This window comes from Carassius gibelio, chromosome B3 (genome assembly GCF_023724105.1).
Source record: "Carassius gibelio isolate Cgi1373 ecotype wild population from Czech Republic chromosome B3, carGib1.2-hapl.c, whole genome shotgun sequence".
Lineage (NCBI taxonomy): Eukaryota > Metazoa > Chordata > Actinopteri > Cypriniformes > Cyprinidae > Carassius > Carassius gibelio.
Window position 1 is genome coordinate 49,308,678 of NC_068398.1, and position 17,796 is coordinate 49,326,473.

At 34.8% G+C, this 17,796-nt stretch overlaps 1 protein-coding gene across 1 annotated transcript; it reads right to left on the reverse strand.

Annotated features, from left to right (window-relative positions):
• Positions 1 to 8,285: 8,285 nt before the first annotated feature.
• On the reverse strand, positions 8,286 to 12,391 carry LOC127953630 (uncharacterized). The gene is made up of 5 exons (XM_052552866.1): positions 12,331 to 12,391; positions 11,682 to 12,014; positions 11,270 to 11,578; positions 11,072 to 11,117; positions 8,286 to 8,449 (listed from the first exon to the last, which is right to left on the reverse strand). Exons 1-5 carry the CDS (start codon positions 12,389 to 12,391, stop codon positions 8,350 to 8,352), a joined length of 849 nt encoding a protein of 282 aa, XP_052408826.1. The 3' UTR covers positions 8,286 to 8,349.
• Positions 12,392 to 17,796: the final 5,405 nt, after the last annotated feature.

Sequence of the window (17,796 nt, forward strand, 5' to 3'; positions counted from 1 at the left end):
TTAACCACATAAAGCAATCAAGTCTTTTCAGAAGATGCAGACTGAACCGCCCAATTCATCTGGGTTCCTTTATGACCTTTTGAAGCATCAAACTGTTAGTTGTGTTGACTGTCAGTGGAGGGACAGAAATCTCCCAAGATTTTTAAATAAAAAAAAAATATCTTCATCTGTGTTCTGAATGTGAACCAAAGTCTTACGAGTTTGGAACAACATGAGCGTGAGTGAATGATGACAGAATTTAAATTTTTAGGTGAAATATCTCTGTAATATGCTTAAAGTACATTATTCTTTTTAATGTATGTAATTTTTAATGTGTAAAGTTTAACTTGAAATAAACGTTACAATTTCTCTGTCCATAATTTTTTTTTTAAACAATATTGTAAGAATGTTGTTCTGAATATTCAGGTTCAAAGCTGCTAGTGTACTATTGCTTTAATAAAATAGTTCAATAAACAATAAATAAATATTGAACTACTTACATTTATGACAGAACTTGGCCAGGTCAGTTGGTTTGTGTTTCTTCTTCCACAAAGAAGTCAAAGGAGAACTTTTAGCATCACATTTCCACTTCCATGTTGTCCGTCTGATGAAGAACATAGTTGAGATGCAAACAAAAGTGAATAAACCTTTAGTCCATGTAGGCAAGTTTAACTCTAACATTTCTAATTGAGATTGTGAGATCTTACTGTCAGGTAAGGATCAAGATGACCGGGCAGCAGTTATAACATCTACTGAAATAAGACGAGAGAGTGGTGAACAGAACACAATAACATCGATGAGAAATAAAATAAACTGACTTTTCATGCAGGAATCCACAGAAGCAGATGAAGAGAGCATGTGATGTAATTAAACACGCTCAGTAAATTACTTATAATGACTGTTAAACTGTAATTAAAGCTGAAAAATGGTAGAGAAAATCTTTAATATATATATTTAGCCTCAACTACCCGAGTACACTAAAAACGCTTTCTAGTTTATTTTCACAGTCTTTTCATTTCCTCGGTGAGAAACCTGCGAACACTAAGAGAAAGCACAAATGCTCTGATTAAATACAAATATAGTTAACACCATATGAACTCATACATTTGAAAACATGATCTGCAATCATAATATCGGACCCACTTTATATTAAGTGGCCTTAACTACTATGTACTTACATTTTAATTAACAATTCAGTAAAATGTACTTATTGTGTACATACATGTTTTTACATTGTACTTATATAAAAAAAACTACATGTAATTATATCTGTATTTAATTTCTGTAATTACATTTATAATTACACTGTTGACCCATACTTTACACCTTAACCCACCCTTAAACTTACCCACACCTCCAACCCTCTCCCTAACCTTACCCCTATCCCACCTCAATAGCAGCAAAAGTGTTTTACAATACAATATGAACACAATAAGTACATTGTAGTTATTTCTTTATGTAAGTACATAGTAGTTAAGGCCACCTAATATAAAGTGGGACCATAATATCAATTACAAGACAGACATGATGTTTATGAGCTGATCGTCTCATTATTGAACACAACCCCAAAAATGAGAAGTGGCTCAGAAAAAGCTATATTAAACAACATTCAAGACGATATGAGACAATACTTGATCTTACCTGGATCAGACTGTGTCTTGAAGATGTTCATCAGTAGATGATGGTGTCTGTGAGCTGATGGTTGTTCTTTTATAGTCTGAATTCACTCCAGAAACAGCAGTAAATGAAGAGTGATTCTGTCAGATAATGAGCTGAAAGAAAGAGCAAATGAAGAAAGATGCATTAAACATAATGAATTCTTAATGCACATGCAACCACAACTTTAATAATGTAAAACCATTACATTTGTGATACAAAACCATTACATGAAATCAAAAAACAAAGCTGTTTCATTGCAGACAGTGGTATTTGTGAACCTCAGTCTTTGAGTCTGCTTCAGCTTCAGCTTTAGCTTTGGTTTAGTCAGACTCTGATTAATCGTAAAGTCCTGCTCTTCAGTGATGTTCTGCTACCTATGTTTGCAGATATTTAAGAAACATGCTAAGTTAACATTAGGGCTGTAACAGTTCACAAAATTCACGGTTCGGTTCAATAGGATACAGTGGTGTCATGGTTCGGTACGTTTTCAATACAGCAAAAAGAAAGAAATACCAGAAAAAAATTCCTACATTTTTATGAATGGTGTATTCATTAAAACAATTTTTTTTACTTTGAACAATGATGGCGCTATACTTGGCCCATCTTCAGGGGAGCACATAAAACAGCTCCGGTTTGAAGTATTCCAGCTGATGTAGCCTATTGTCAAGTTTAAATTTACTTTTTTACCTTTTATGGGTACTTTGACCTTTTTAAAGCGTTTTTATTAAAGTGTGAATCACCTTTTGAGTAATTTTTCTTTTCCAATAAGAGAATTGGGCTCTTACCAAGCAAATGGAGTCAAAATTCATCTTTGTAATACAGAGAAACACAGAAATTGCATCTGACACACTGTTTAATGCAGCTCTGAAGGACATGTAATGCTTTAACCTGCAGTTACAAATGCATAAATAATGTTTCGAGACTACAAAAATAAAATGTTAGCAACTGTTGTTTGAAATTAATAAAAATTTTAAAGTGACACCTACTTTAAATGTGAATTTAAAGTAGGTGACAGTAGATAGCAGCAAGTCACTGTTAATAAGAGTCATTACAATTGAATCTATCTAAAACAAAAGTCTAGCTAACTTCAATGCATTTTAATCGACTGAATCATGCAGTGAAAGAACCCACTCTCTATGATCACTCGCACTAGTCTAAACTAGTAGGATAATGTGCTGTAATAGGATTAGACCAACAAATTGTCCAGTTAGTAATGTGTACCGAACCGAAAGCCTGCACCAAACGGGTTAATACAAATACATGTATCGTTAGAGTGAATGTGATTTCACCAAGTACAACATGTTCCCGGATCAGTATTTCTGTTGATCCAGGAACAACATTCCAATCAACCAATCAGAATCAAGGGATACGTTTTTTTATTTATTTTTTATTTGAGTTTTAGGCTTACAATCAGGGTTAGGTGCTTCTACACCCTTGTTATATACACCTATCATTTCTCTCTGATTTTAGAAATAAATTATGGGTAGGGTTTAGTTTAGGGGTAGGGATTTGGTGTTGATCCAAGAACATGTCTTACATTGTAAAATCACAGCAACCGTATCATTACACTCCTGGTTAACATACTTGTTTATAGGGCTGGACGATTAATCGGAAAATAATCAAAACCGAAATTCATAACCTCTAACCGACGTAATTTTCCCATGTCGGTTATTTCGGTTTTTCAATCCTGTTAACACTTCCACCTTAAAAGCATACTACCCCGTGTGTAGTCACATGACAGTCAGTGGCATAAAAGCAAAACACAGAGGTGAACGCCGGTTCAACACATAGTGATGGCGAGTGAGCGGTGAGCCTTGCGTCTTCACTAAACTTTATCAGTTGTATTTGTTTTATGGTTTGGACATTCAGGCGATTAGATGAACGGATGTGTATTATTATATCGACCATGTTCGCGCAGCTGCATTGTGGCACGAACACTCATAAACAGTAGCTGTGAAGATCGTATGCACAAGAGGAACACAGAAACTAGTTGTCAGCGCTGTCCTGTGATTTATCACTAAAGTAGCTTAGAATCTCAATTAATGTTAATGTTTAATGTTAAATTAATGTTAATGTTTAAAATTAATGTTGTCATTAATGTTAATCAAAGAACAAAAGAAAATCATTCACTGATCTTGACTGAATATATTTAATAACTTTACTTGATTAATCTTTATTTTATTTATAAAAAGAAAACTATGCAGTGTTTTTAAACTTTTAATTACAGTTTCTGTACCTGAAATTTAGTTTAGTTGTATTTATTTATGATATTGCTTATTGATTTGTTTGTTCCTTTCTTATTACTTGTTTTTAACACTTTAATATTTGAAATTTATATTAATCTAGTTGTTTTTGCTATGGTATTTTTTTTTTTTTATCACAGGCAAAATTCCTTTTGCAGTGTTTTGTAGGCTGCTTATTTTTGCTCATGTAATACAGCTGCAACAGAATCCTTTGTAAAAATGTTTGACATCTAAATGTTTGATTAAATTTTTTTTATATTGGATTTTTTTATCTTATTGGAATCGAAAGTAGGAATCGATAAGAATTGGAATCGATAAAATTCAAACGATACCCAACCCTAGTAAGAAATGTTACGAACATAGATAAAATAACTGCTGATAGTCAATCATATTTACAGTACAAACCTTGTCAGTGAACTAGGAGGGCAAAAAAACCAAAAAAAAACAACAATACTAAATAATCTTTCATTAATCGTAATCGAGGTAAAATGTTCAATTAATCAAGGTTTTGATTTTAGGCCATAATCGTCCAGCCTTAATTGTCTATCTGAAAAACAATGCTACAATCAGTTATTCTCCTTTGAGGATGTGTGTTCTGTCATAATATCTGTCTCTGTTTTGGTCTGTGTTACTCTGCCCACTGACAGTTTACCCAATTATATTTTGGCACCCCAGATTGCCAAACTTTAATATTGTGAAATATTTTTAACTGAATGCAAAATAAATCACACAATATTTTCACTTTACAGTTCAGTAACAGTGGGGTTGGAAGTGCACAATGCTAATTATTAAACAATTATTTAATGTATGCAGATGAAAGTTTACAATATTAACAAATTATTCACAAGCAGTGTTTTCAGAGCCCCCAGTTCAACCATTTAGCATTAAACTTTTTCAACGTTGTTTCAATGTTAAAACAACTGACCTTATTTCAACCTTATTTCAACGTTGAAGGTCAGTCATGAGTCAACTCTTGACGAAACATTTAATTTGGACTGCAATATCCTACAAAAAGCACGTTTAAGTGTCAGAAAATTCTTAGTAAAAACTAAAGTAAAACTTTTAGAAGAGTTGGAACTTTTATAAAGAAGGCATCATCAACAGCTCCAACTACTTCAGGAAAGCCCACAATCCTTAAACAAAATCAGGGATACGCCGCACACAACCACTGCTTTTCTAAACAAATTTATTTAACTATAAAAATAAATGTATTGTTTGGTAATCAATGCAAGGCTAGAATTGAGGGGGAAAGCAGGGGAAAATATGAAAGAACCTTTCCCCCTAACCATTCCCTTTAGAAATGTTGTAGTGTTTTTAGTATTAAAGACATTTAAAGTAGATTAGTAATGTTGTGTATTATGAAAAATTTACTATGCAAATGAAATGTTAAAATTCTCTACTTATGATAATTCACAAACTAATTAACGATTGATTAGAATTTAAAGCCATTCCCCTGACATAACGTCATTGTGCTGAATATGTGACTGAGAGACCATAGAAGAGCTGACTGATGAGTGTCAACAAAAAAAGTCTTGAGAGTCCAGAAGCATTCAATGTGTGATTGAAGCCCATTAGAATTCAGTTAGAAAGCACTTATAATTCATGCAATGAAAGAAAAAATACCCATGTATGACTTTTTATATTGTGATATTCATTGCACAAGCAATGCACTTTTCTGAATATCAGCACATAAATATGCTAATAATTGTATACACTGTGTTTAGCAACGCGTTGTTAGATTCCTTGAATTAATCTGTTTTTGAACGAATCACGTGAGCCAGTGCATCCTGCTATAACAAGCTTGAGAATTTAAAGTGACATGCAGACGATATTGTCTCCTGGAGTGGGCATTAATTATCGTTATCTTTAACGATGTTATTGATCATTCTTGGTGTGAATGCGTTTTTCCTCTCTCCCATGTGGTACAGATCGGATATGACCAATGATGTGAAAACAGACTCGTACATATGTGGAAATAAATATTGTATAAATGAGATAGTCCCCTATCAACGTGAGTCATGTGTACTTGAAAAAGCAATGGTGGTGAATAATGTGGACTCTAGTGCACACCAACCACAATCACATGATTCTTTTCAGTGATGCAGTGGAGACTTTCTGGTCCTTATGTCTGCTCTGCATTGTTTGGTCAAGTGTACAGTGAAAATGCAGATCTTGGATATGGGTTACTATTACAATAAGATGTAAGCTGGTCATCAAAGACATCAGATATAGTCAACAAATAGAAATTAGGCATCAAGGACCTGCAGGGTAAATGTGGCTTTTGCAGACTAGACATGGCAAATAAATGTTTAACTTTAACCACAGAGTGTTAATCCACATCCACTGAGTATCTTAACTGGTTTGTTTTCTGTCATCTTCCTCTGTTGTGTGAGTGTTTTTCCCTTTAAGACATTGTCTGAAGCTTAATGGATTTAGATGTGTTGCATATCGCATGATTTCTCATCCAAATCAATACATTATGCATGTTACAAACCACTTTGTATATAACATGCGTAAAAGTATAACGAATTTTACTTTGTCTCACTGAATGGATCTGTACTATATATTTTAGAGCAATTAAATTGCCAAATCTCAACCACTAGGCTATAACTAACAATAAATGAAGAAGTGTCAATGCAATAAGAATATCTTCCATGACTCTTATTGCATCAAACATTGAAAATGGTGTGCATTTCCAATCCAATCTCACTCCTAGAAAACATAACTATTTTATGAGGTGAAAATTCTGTATGAATTTAATCTTTAACTTTTATTTATTCATATAGCACATTTAACTGCAACTTTGTTAACCAAAGTGTTTCACAAAAACAAGAATAAATGTAAAAACACAAACATAACTTATAATTAAAACAAACACTTATAAAAGCTTCCCATAATCAAAATTCCCTACTTAAGAGCCAGTCTAAAAAGATGTGTCTTCAACTGAGACCAAAAACCCTATATAAATGGGGCCTGCCGAATATAAAGGGGGAGACCATTCCACAATTTTGGACATCCTACCAAAAAAAAGCATGATCAACTTTTAGACTTCTTTTTGGACTGAGGGACAGTCAACAAAGTTTGATGTGTTGATCTCGGTGATTTGGAAATACTTAGGAGTTTTACAACCCCTTTGTGTGAAAACCTGGTAATTTGCATATGTAACCGGATCAGAAGTTGATATGCAAACTAGTACGATTCTTAGTAGGAGGAAGATTCTCTCCACATACTCTTAGATTGTAAAAGTTATCCGGTATAACTGAGCTGTCATGGTCTGGAGTCGTTCGCAGACATCCTGGCACCTACTATGTTTATTGGCTGAGGAAACTGTGATCATTTGTTGATCAAATGAATAATTGATTTGTTAAATCAAATGAAAAATGGTTTGTCTGATTGGTCCAAATGCTACAATATAATAATAATAATAATAATACCCTTTATTTCATGAAGCGCCTTCAACAGCACCTTCTCAAAGAGCTGAACACAACATAATAAAAAAAAAAAACAACAACAAGCAAATGCAATAAAAAAAAAAAAAGTCTTAAGTCGAACTTTAAAAACATCATAAATCTGAACTTAAAGAGGCAGGGAATTCCAAAGGACAGGAGCATAGAAAGAGAAAGACGTATCACCCATAGATCTTAGATGTGTTTGAGGAACAACCAACAAGTTTGACTGAGAGGAACACAATCTACGACTAGGAGTTTATGGATGTAACAATTCTTTAAGGTAATGTGGTGCCAGACCATGTTGTGATTAAAGTGAGCACGTACGACTGTAGAATTTAACATAGGACGTAATCTTGCAACGTTTCTGAGGTTGGGCAAAAAAGTTTTAACAAAAGCTGGTTAATGCTTAAATGATACAATTATGACTATGTTTTTCACAAAATAAAATTATGCTTTTTCTGTTATCATGTCGACAACATCACCTACACACTTCTTTTACTAACTCGTCTCTAACACCCTTGACTGACATCCTCACTGGCCAATCACAGTTGCCCTACTTGACATTAGGCGGGATTAAGTCACTTTTTTAACTAATAATATTAAATCAAACACAACTTCTTGACACAGACATGTCTGAACAGGTACATTTCTTTTATAAAAAATAGAAACACTTATGTCACAAGAAAAACAAAATACATACATGTAAATAAAATTAGAATATTAATAATAAATTAAACCAGGGTTACATCTGTAAAAAGTTTCATGTAAAATTAGATGAATCAAGGTTAGAAAATTACCATGTACTGTATTATATGTATATGGAGCAAATATCATTAATAGCTGCATGGAAATATCCATAATATCATTGCTGTAATTTGGCCTGTTATTTGTAGGGAGTATTTTATTTGAATATTGTATTCATCACTATTTCCTCTGGTCCTGTGAATTCTTCCTCCCTGCCAAAAAAATGAAACAGAAAATCATAACTTAGCTCTGGGATTATTAAAGATCTATGTGAATCATCTCAAATACTCACCAGCTCGTCTTGCACAGATGATCTGAAGAAGAATCACAGTAGAAGCAGCAAATGCTGCAAACTCAAAAATAATCACTATCACTGTAGGAAAGATGATAGACACAATCAAGAGAAAAAAAACAGACTTGATCTGTGAAACTGGGAGTCAAATCAAGGCATGGTAAAGATGTGTGGTACCTCTGAATAATGATCCAGCAGTCCTTCTGATTTCAGTTTCTGCTGGATCTGTGATCATATCTGATAGTTCAGTTCAAACATAATAAACATCATCAACATCAAATCATACTAGAGCTTCACATCACAGAAATGATGAATAAACTTGCACTGCTTTGAAATAAAATGATAGCAGATGATAGATTAAAAATCTCAAAGTGTAGGGAGAAAAACTGATGTTTGCCATTTTCCAAAAATAAATGTAATGACATTTTTTAAAAATCTTTCCCTCCAGTGTTATCTCTTTCTTACAACGGAGTTTTAGTCCCACCTTGAAAAAAAATAATCTAATGTCGTAATATTCTGAGAATAAAGTCGAAGTTACGAGAATAACGTTGAAATGTTACGAGAATAAAGTCGAAGTGTTTGGAGTATAAAGGCATAATATTACAAGAATAAAATTGAAAAGTTTTGAGAATAAAGTCAAAATATTACAAGAATAAAGTGATAATACTATGAGAATAAAGTTGAAATGTTATGAGAATAATGTTGAAATATTACAAGAATAATGTTGAAATATTATGAGAATAAAGTCAAAAATTTTCTAGAATAAAGTCGTAGTAATACGAGGTTAAACTCATAATATTTTGAGAATCAAAGTAAAAATTATGAAAAGAAAGTTAAAATTTTTTTTTACATGATTGCTGTAGTTTGTTGTTTTGTACAAGCACGTCTTCTGCGCCAGTAAGTTCTTAGTTCTACGTAAGGCCTTGCAAACATCAAAGGTAATTTAAAAGGTAAGCGTTATTAAAAACTTTTTAAAGGGATAGTTCACCCAAATATTAAAATGATGTCATTAATAACTTGTGTCGTTCCAAACCCGTAAGACCTCCGTTCATCTTGGGAACACAGTTTAAGATATTTTAGATTTAGTCCGAGAGCTCTCAGTCCCTCCATTGAAGCTGTGTGTACGGTATACTGTCCATGTCCAGAAAGGTAATAAAAACATCATCAAAGTAGTCCATGTGACATCAGAGGGTCCGTTAGAATATTTTGAAGCATTGAAAATACATTTTGGTCCAAAAATAGCAAAAACTACGACTTTATTCATCATTATCTTCTCTTCCGTGTCTGTTGTGAGAGAGAGTTCAAAACAAAGCAGTTTGTCATATCCGGTTCGCGAATGAATCATTCGATGTAACCGGATCTTTTTGAATCAGTTCACCAAATCGAACTAAATCGTTTTAAACGGTTGGCGTCTCCAATACGCATTAATCCACAAATGACTTAAGCTGTTAACTTTTTTAATGTGGCTGACACTCCCTCTGAGTTCAAACAAACCAATACCCTGGAGTAATTCATTTACTCAAACAGTACACTGACTGAACTGCTGTGAAGAGAGAACTGAAGATGAACACCGAGCAGAGCCAGATAACGAACAATAGACTGACTTTGTTCTGTCATGTTAAAAATAATAGTACTTCTAACTAAACTTCTCTGAAGTCACAACCTAATATCCCTTTAAACATGGACCAACTGCAGTGATGGGCAGCATCAGTCCTGGAGGGCAATGTCCTGTAGAGTTTACTTCTATCATCCCTAATTAAAGGGCAGTCACACTACTCTTTTCAACTTTCATTGCATATGTATGTCAGAGAGAGTGGGAACCATAGTACAAGTTTGGTGAACTCGAACCTGCAAATTCGTATGAAACCGTGTGGCCAATAGAAGATTAATACATCATGGCATTACCTCATAGCCAAATTTAAAGAACATAAGTCTAAGCTATAGCACTGCAGGAAAGTGGTGTAGATTGTTTTTACATTTTGGATTTCAGTTTTTAAAAAGACACTGCAAAACATGACATCATATCACAACCATTACAGCATACAATTACATTTTACGCTGTAATGGTTGTGATATGATGCCATGCTCTGCAGTGTCTTAATATATATATATATATATATATATATATATATATATATATATATATATATATATATATATATATATATATATATATATATATAATTTCATTAACTCACATTTCACTTACATTATATATGAATTTGAAAGTAGCAAACTTTTTTAGACCTTATTCTCAAAGTATTTTGATTTTATTCTCATAACATTTTGACTTCATTCCAGTATTTTCGACTTTATTCTTGTATTTTCAAATTTATTCTCGTAAGATTTTGACTTTATTTTCGTAACATTTTGACTCTATTTTGAAAATATTACAACTTTAATCTCGTAATTTTTTTTTATGTGGCACTAAAACGCCACCAAATATTACCATATTACCAAACATAATGTAATATGTTCAGCAGAATGGTTACCACAAAACTCTTTGTAAAGCCTAAAATATCTGAACTTCAAACACTAACAGGTCTTTCCTATTAAACTTTATTTAATCAATTCTGTTGATTTTAGTTTAACTGATTACATGCATTTCTTTAACAAGGACAGAGGATTCAGTAATACTCAAAACATTATGCGTTCATTTTTTAACTGTACCTTGTGTAGAAGTTTTTGGTGTCAATGCAGTTGATTTTGTGGTGTGGACTGAAATCACTGGTGATAGTGTATCATCTTGAGCTGTAAAGATGAATGTTAGTTCAGATGCATCAAACTGCAGAATATGACATTATTATTTTAATCAGTAAATGCACAAGATAACTTTAGCATCATTATATTAGCACATCTAGCGGAGACTCTTCAGTAAATGATTGATGAGATTGTTTTTTCACCTGAACTCTTGACAGTATATATGGCTGAGGTTTTGACTTGATCTCTTTGAGTAACTTCACATCTCCACTCTCTATTGTCATCTTCATTCGGGAGTGTTGTATTCAGTGTGATGATACAGTGATCAGATGAGAATAATATCTGATAGCTGGAGTCTGATCTCGTCAGTTTAACACCAGCCTGATTCACCCAGAACAGATCGATTCCCTCAGAACGGATCCAAACATCACAAGAGTCTGCAGTATATGAATACAACTGACAGAAGAGAGTCACAGAGCGGCCTGCACTGATCTCAGTCTGTGAGGAAGAGACTGAAACACAAAATGACACACAAATCACAGACTCTTCAATCTTCATGAGAGTTTAAATGAATAATTTTCCCTTTTTAAATTGGCATCAAATCTGTCAAATTACCATGAAGGACATGAGGAAAAACACGAGCATCAGTTCCTTGCTGTTTTTGTTGTCCTTGCAGACCTGTCCATTGTTGGCAGCTGTAAGATCCATTATCTTCTTTTGTGACGTTCTTGATGTTCAGAGAGCAGTCAGACCCCAGACTCAGTCTCTCATGTCTATCGGTGTCATTCTTTTTTATCCCTAAACCAATCAGTTCAACTGCTGCTGAATCTCTGAATCTGTTATAGAGCCATGTAGTTGATCTGCAGTCAGGAAGAGCATTATTACAGGGCAGACGGACATTTTCACCAGAACTGATGAACACATGAGTCTCATCCACTCCACTGGAACCTGAAACACAAGAACCTCTGAGTGATCATCATATGTTAATTAATGAAAACATCTAACATAACAGCATGAAAAGTAAAAGATTCAGATCAGTCTTTTTTCCTGACTTAATGTTTACCAACTCTACAGAATAAGCTGTTTTTCTTTATTAGAGAGCTGTTCGAATCACAAACACACTCTCGAGATGAAAATAATTCAGCGTCAGATGTTTGAGTGTGAAACTGTCTAGTTTTAGTTCATTAAGGAATAATCCAGTATGTTCTGTTTTTAACACAAGAAAAAAAAGTCATGTCTTATAGAGAAAGACAGATTTCTTTACCTGTGAGAAGTGAAGAGAGAAAGATCAGTCCCAGCAGAAACACATGACACTTACGAGCCATTTTCTATTTCCTCTTCATTATATGCTCTGAAGTCTTTCTTTAGATTCTTCCTGTGGTCGTTCACTTCCTCTGATCGGACTGACTGGGAGTTTAAATCATGTTAAAGTTTATATTTAGTGACACAATGCTTAAGCATAATGGAAAAGTGCTGCTTTACCTTTTGTGAAACATGTCAGAACTGTATTGTATTTTAACCATATTTGGTCTGTGCAAAAGTATGGCCTATAGACTGTGTTCAATAGCATTACTGTTAGTTTCACATCTTTCAGTAGTTTCCTGCATTCCATTCAATTCTAGAAATAATTTAGTTATTAGTCATAAAACACTATCCATGACTCACTTTTAGAAAATTTATTACACCGTTTTTAATGTAGTTTGAAATAGTTCGTATTCAAATCCAGCTTGGCCAAGCAAAAAGTCTTTGCACATGTTTGTACGAGACATAACTGAATTATATCAACACACAGACACACATTATTTTCGGTCGTCTTTTGTCTCTTTGTGTTGTAGTTTGAGTTCTAGTGTTTTCTGAAGTGTGTTCCCGCAGACTGTGGAAACTCAGTTAGTTTGACCGCACTGGTTTAACACACACAGATCTGAGATCATCTCTGAAACCAGTTTGGATGAATGATGCTGTGAATTCTCACACATTCAGATGAGATCACAGCTCCTCTTCTTACCTTAACTGAAAGTCAACTTTTCCCTTTCGCATAAAGGTTTGCAATAGCTGATACAGACCATCTACAAGTGCACTGTCAATTTCATTGGTTCAGTGTATCAGCGTTTATTTCAGTGATTTTAAGTGAAGCTGGGTTCCTCGTTCACACGCTCCACTTTAAAAGCCAGGTGAAAGGAAGAGTTTTATAATGACGGCACATACATTTATAAAACACTTTATTCAAAAGGAAGAGCAGCTGGTTCTGTGCGTCATACGTCATTACATTATTTCTGCGTCATTGCACATGCGCAGTTCTTTCAGTTTCGTGGTTCAATCCGATTGAGTGTTTACAAGCATCTTTACAATCATATTAGAAGTGGAACCACCCCTTCAATCCAATCTAAATTTCATTCAGATCAAGCTCAATCGGATCGATTAAAGGTGCCATGTGTAAAAATTGAGGTAAAAATATCCAAGAAATGACCTACACGCATCAAAAGAATTAGAAGAAATAAGGGCGATGATGTCGTTAAAAAAATGTCAAGTTATAGTGCTGCAGAGATATCAACCTTAATTAGCATTAGCATTACTAGCCCCGGCCCGACAGGTCTCGTAATTATAAGTAAATGTGAAATTGTGGAATGCATTTATAGTTTACACTCTGTTTGCACTATGATACAACAAAATTATAACACAGAAATGAAGAAAAACAGCAATGAAGAAAAAAAAGAAAACAAGAAAACGCCAATAATTTAGCCCACACATCACATTAGTCATGCTAAGAATGGAGACCATGTGGTCTAAAAAACTAATCACTGGTGATATTTGTATGTGTGCATTCTCAGTGTTTATTTGAGCTTTTATTTTTCACTCAGTAAGTACAATAAGATGTTTTATTTTGGTGCAGCTAGAAATATAGAATTAATCTCTTTTTCTATGCAAAATCTGATTGAATTATTGTTACATCTCTTAAAAAGTTGAACTGACTGTGATTATTCTAAAATTTGAAGAAAATGTTTGAACTGACATCACACAGATGCTGTCGACGCAAATTTTGCTGCATGGAGAATATATTTTCCAGTTTAGTTTATTAAAATGGCTGTTCCAATAAGAAACTGCAGCTTATGTTTTTAGCTGTAGAGCTCTAATTTTATAACTTTTATAACTTACACAGCAAACATATCACTAATAGGTGTATTTATGGTTTTATTAACGGGAAAGGTTAGATTATATCATGATCTCTCAGGTATTTCTGTGATTTGCCTTCTGCAATCCCCCCTTTCTTTTTACTCCTTTTCTTCTGTCTTGCTCCCTCCTCCTTTCTGTGTTCTCTGTCTATCTCAGTGTCTACACACATGTATATCGTCCCCTTGGAATTTGAAGGTTCTATCTGACATTTTTGTCAAAATTGAGGTATTCACATATTATTATTCTGTGACAATTTATTTACATTATGTGATGTTTTATTTTAAGTTGTGTACATTCTGGGATTTTTTATTGAAAAAAAAAAGGTTCTATCTACAGAAGTCTATGGAACACAAAAACTTTAAAGCTCAATATCTCAAAACTACTCAGAACGCAGATAGAACCTTATAATTCCAAGGGGACGATGTCTTCAGGAGTTCAAATATTCAGAGGAGGATGGGGGCTTTAAGCCAAAAGGTTATTGAATTAGACTGACTGCAGCTGACTCTCAACTGTATAGTTCAATTGAGAAATACCAGATGGAATAGCATCCATAACTGTCCCATACTCTTTAGGAGTTACTGGTACATCACAAACACTTTTACTATGATCTAAGCCACTTTTTTTGGTGAAACATTTTTGCACTTAATATATGTTAAAAGTAAAAAAGTACATTTTAAAGTTGTGAAATCATTGAAATATACTTTAAGAATCAATTAATTGTAACTAGACATATTAATTAATCTCATAAATAAAAATGAGAAGAGAGTAAGATGAACAAGGTGAGAAAGTTCATCAACAGCGTCATGGGCCACTACATTAATAAAATGGAACTGGGAGAAACTGTTCAGATGGGATGAGGTCCATTTATCGAACAAGAATTATATTTTTTTGAAAAACCTTGTGGGTGCCATTAGCTAATAATAATAATAATTTATATAAACGTCCCCTAAAACAGTTTATGTATTCACCAAACGGACAGACGTTTACTTCAAGAATGAAAAATTAGGCAAAGAGAAGTTAGTCGTTCAGTGTTTAAAAGAACGGAGCAAACGGAAAGGGCGATCTATATCATAGCTCTATAAATTAAGCATACAGACTTTATTAAAGCCACAGAAAAACAAACGTTTCAATGAAAATGCTCAAAATACAATTCATTATGTTCATTAACAATGATTTGTGGCGAATATAATGTAATTTAATGGAAAACTATGTGAATGGTGCTCTGAGGCTTGGCAGGATTTTCTTGCTCTGTTTAGCGTGCAGCGTCACGTGTCTAAACAAACAGCATGTCCTGTCTCTCTGTGCAGAGCGCCAGCTGGTCATTACTAACACCATTTTCCAGATGAAGAACAGGTTCAAGACCACCTGGCAGCACCCATGCTCAAAACATTGGCACCTACTTGACTACATGATTGTCCGTCAAAAGGATGGACAGGATGTCCTTACCAGCCGTGTTATGAGAGGAGCTGAGCACTGGACTGAACACCTCATGGTCAGATCCAATCTACTCGTGAGCATTCAACACCGTAGCCCGCCTCATACAAGGAACTCAACTGCACAGCACTGAACAATCAGACCACCAAAGACAACAAAGATCCCAGAAGAATCAGCCGACTGGCCGGCTTAAAGCCAGGCTATTTTTTGTGTGCAATTTATTTGTAAATAAGAGTACTTTGTACATTTTTGTATATTTTGGTTTTGCATATTCACCTGTAAATAAAAGAGAAGTACTTCTAGACTGTTAATTTTTTTAAATGCGCTTTATGAGTTATCCACAAAGCATTATTTTATATTTATTTTTTTGTCCTGTAAATATTTTTTTACATATTAAAACGAATTGTTCTGTACATTACTGAAAGTACTTTTACAACCATTTACGACATAGCTTAGGTTTAACATCAGAAAAACACCATCAGTTTGAGGCCACCGCTGCCTCCATGTGTTCTGGGGTCTTCAGGAGGTGAGTCTCTTGGTGAATTGCCAGCACCTCCTAAGCGACTCGGAGGACAATGTGGTGACAGTGGAATGAGGCACATGTCAAACACTCTGGAGACCACTTTGTATGATCTAGCACTAGCAGACAGAAGAGAAAAAACCAGGGTCTGGATTGTGGCACCCATTCATTGTTGGTGTTCACTTCTCAGAAGATCCTGCAGCTCTGTCAGGGCCTCGCTGCTCAGAACAAAACCATTAAAATCTGTCCAGCTCTGCCACATTCAGCTTTATACTGCAGTACAGGGGTCCGCTCTGATTTAGAGAAAGAAGGAAAAGAGAAATTGTTTAGAGCTATGACAACATAAATAGTACTAGAAATATTGATATACTTTTAGTAACTACTACTACCACATTGGGGAAAAACTACTAGTCATATTTAAAACCTTAGCTGAAGGGATAGATCACCCAAAAATGAACATCATAAACCTGGAACACTTTAAGAGTGAGTAAATGATTACAGAATTTTTGGCTGAACTATCCTTTAAGTAAAAGTATTATCTTTCATACTGAAACATACTTAAGTTATTGAGAGTATATGTGAAGGTATACAATGTTGTTTTGAAGAAAAAAAAAATATTTATCAGGATGGTGTTACATTAATATTACTTCTGCATTACTGTGTATGTAGCATTTTACTTCCGAATATGTTCAAGGTTAGTAAATTTAAAGTTGCCTACTTCATATAGCTGTTGGTTTATTTAATGTACATCATGTTGTGAAAGACCATATTTTGTGTATTTTGTAGTTTTTCAAGTCTATAATTACATTATTCAAGTAAGTTCAAGTAAGCTTGACGTACTTAACCAGCACCGCCGGTGGTGAAACATTCCTATCATCACCTTCATTGTGATATAAAACACAGGATCCACCTATCCTGGAAGGATGCCAGTGCTCATCGTACCATTTCTATGCGACAGGAGAAGGACGCTTGGACAGGAGCATTAACCTGGAACACCTGAGCCCCTTTCACACTGCCATTCCAGCAAATACAGGAGTTAAGTGTTCCTGCAATTGGTCCCTGGTCGCTAGATTTGGCACTTTCACACTGCCAGTGATGACCCGGTATATGTGCGTGCTTTCACACACAACCCTTGAAGATCCCGTAACGACACGTGACATCAGCGCGTGACGTGTAATGTACGAGTCGACAATGCTAGGCACGTTATACTTTCACTGAAGCAAGCAAACGGTCTCGGCGTCAGGGCGGAAAGTGTTGAACAAACTGATCTCTGCTTCATTACAGTTTGCACATATGTTTTCATCGCGAATGTTGATCTTCAAAACAGCCGGTCATCACTTTGACACGGAATTAGATCTGGCTTTTGTTCACACAGCGTCGTCCCGGGTCGAACCCCCCAATGTTACTAGATCCCCGACCCGGGTTCAATTCGGTAATCAATTCCGGGACGTGGTTGCTTTCACACAGAAGGCGACCCGGCAATGTTCCGCAAATATTGCGGGTCCGACGATGTCCCGCGATGGTGGAGCGTCTCATGCACTTCGGAGGGTTCCTCATGCACTTCGGAGGCGTGGCCTTAACTTTGGGATGCAGAGGACGTGTACG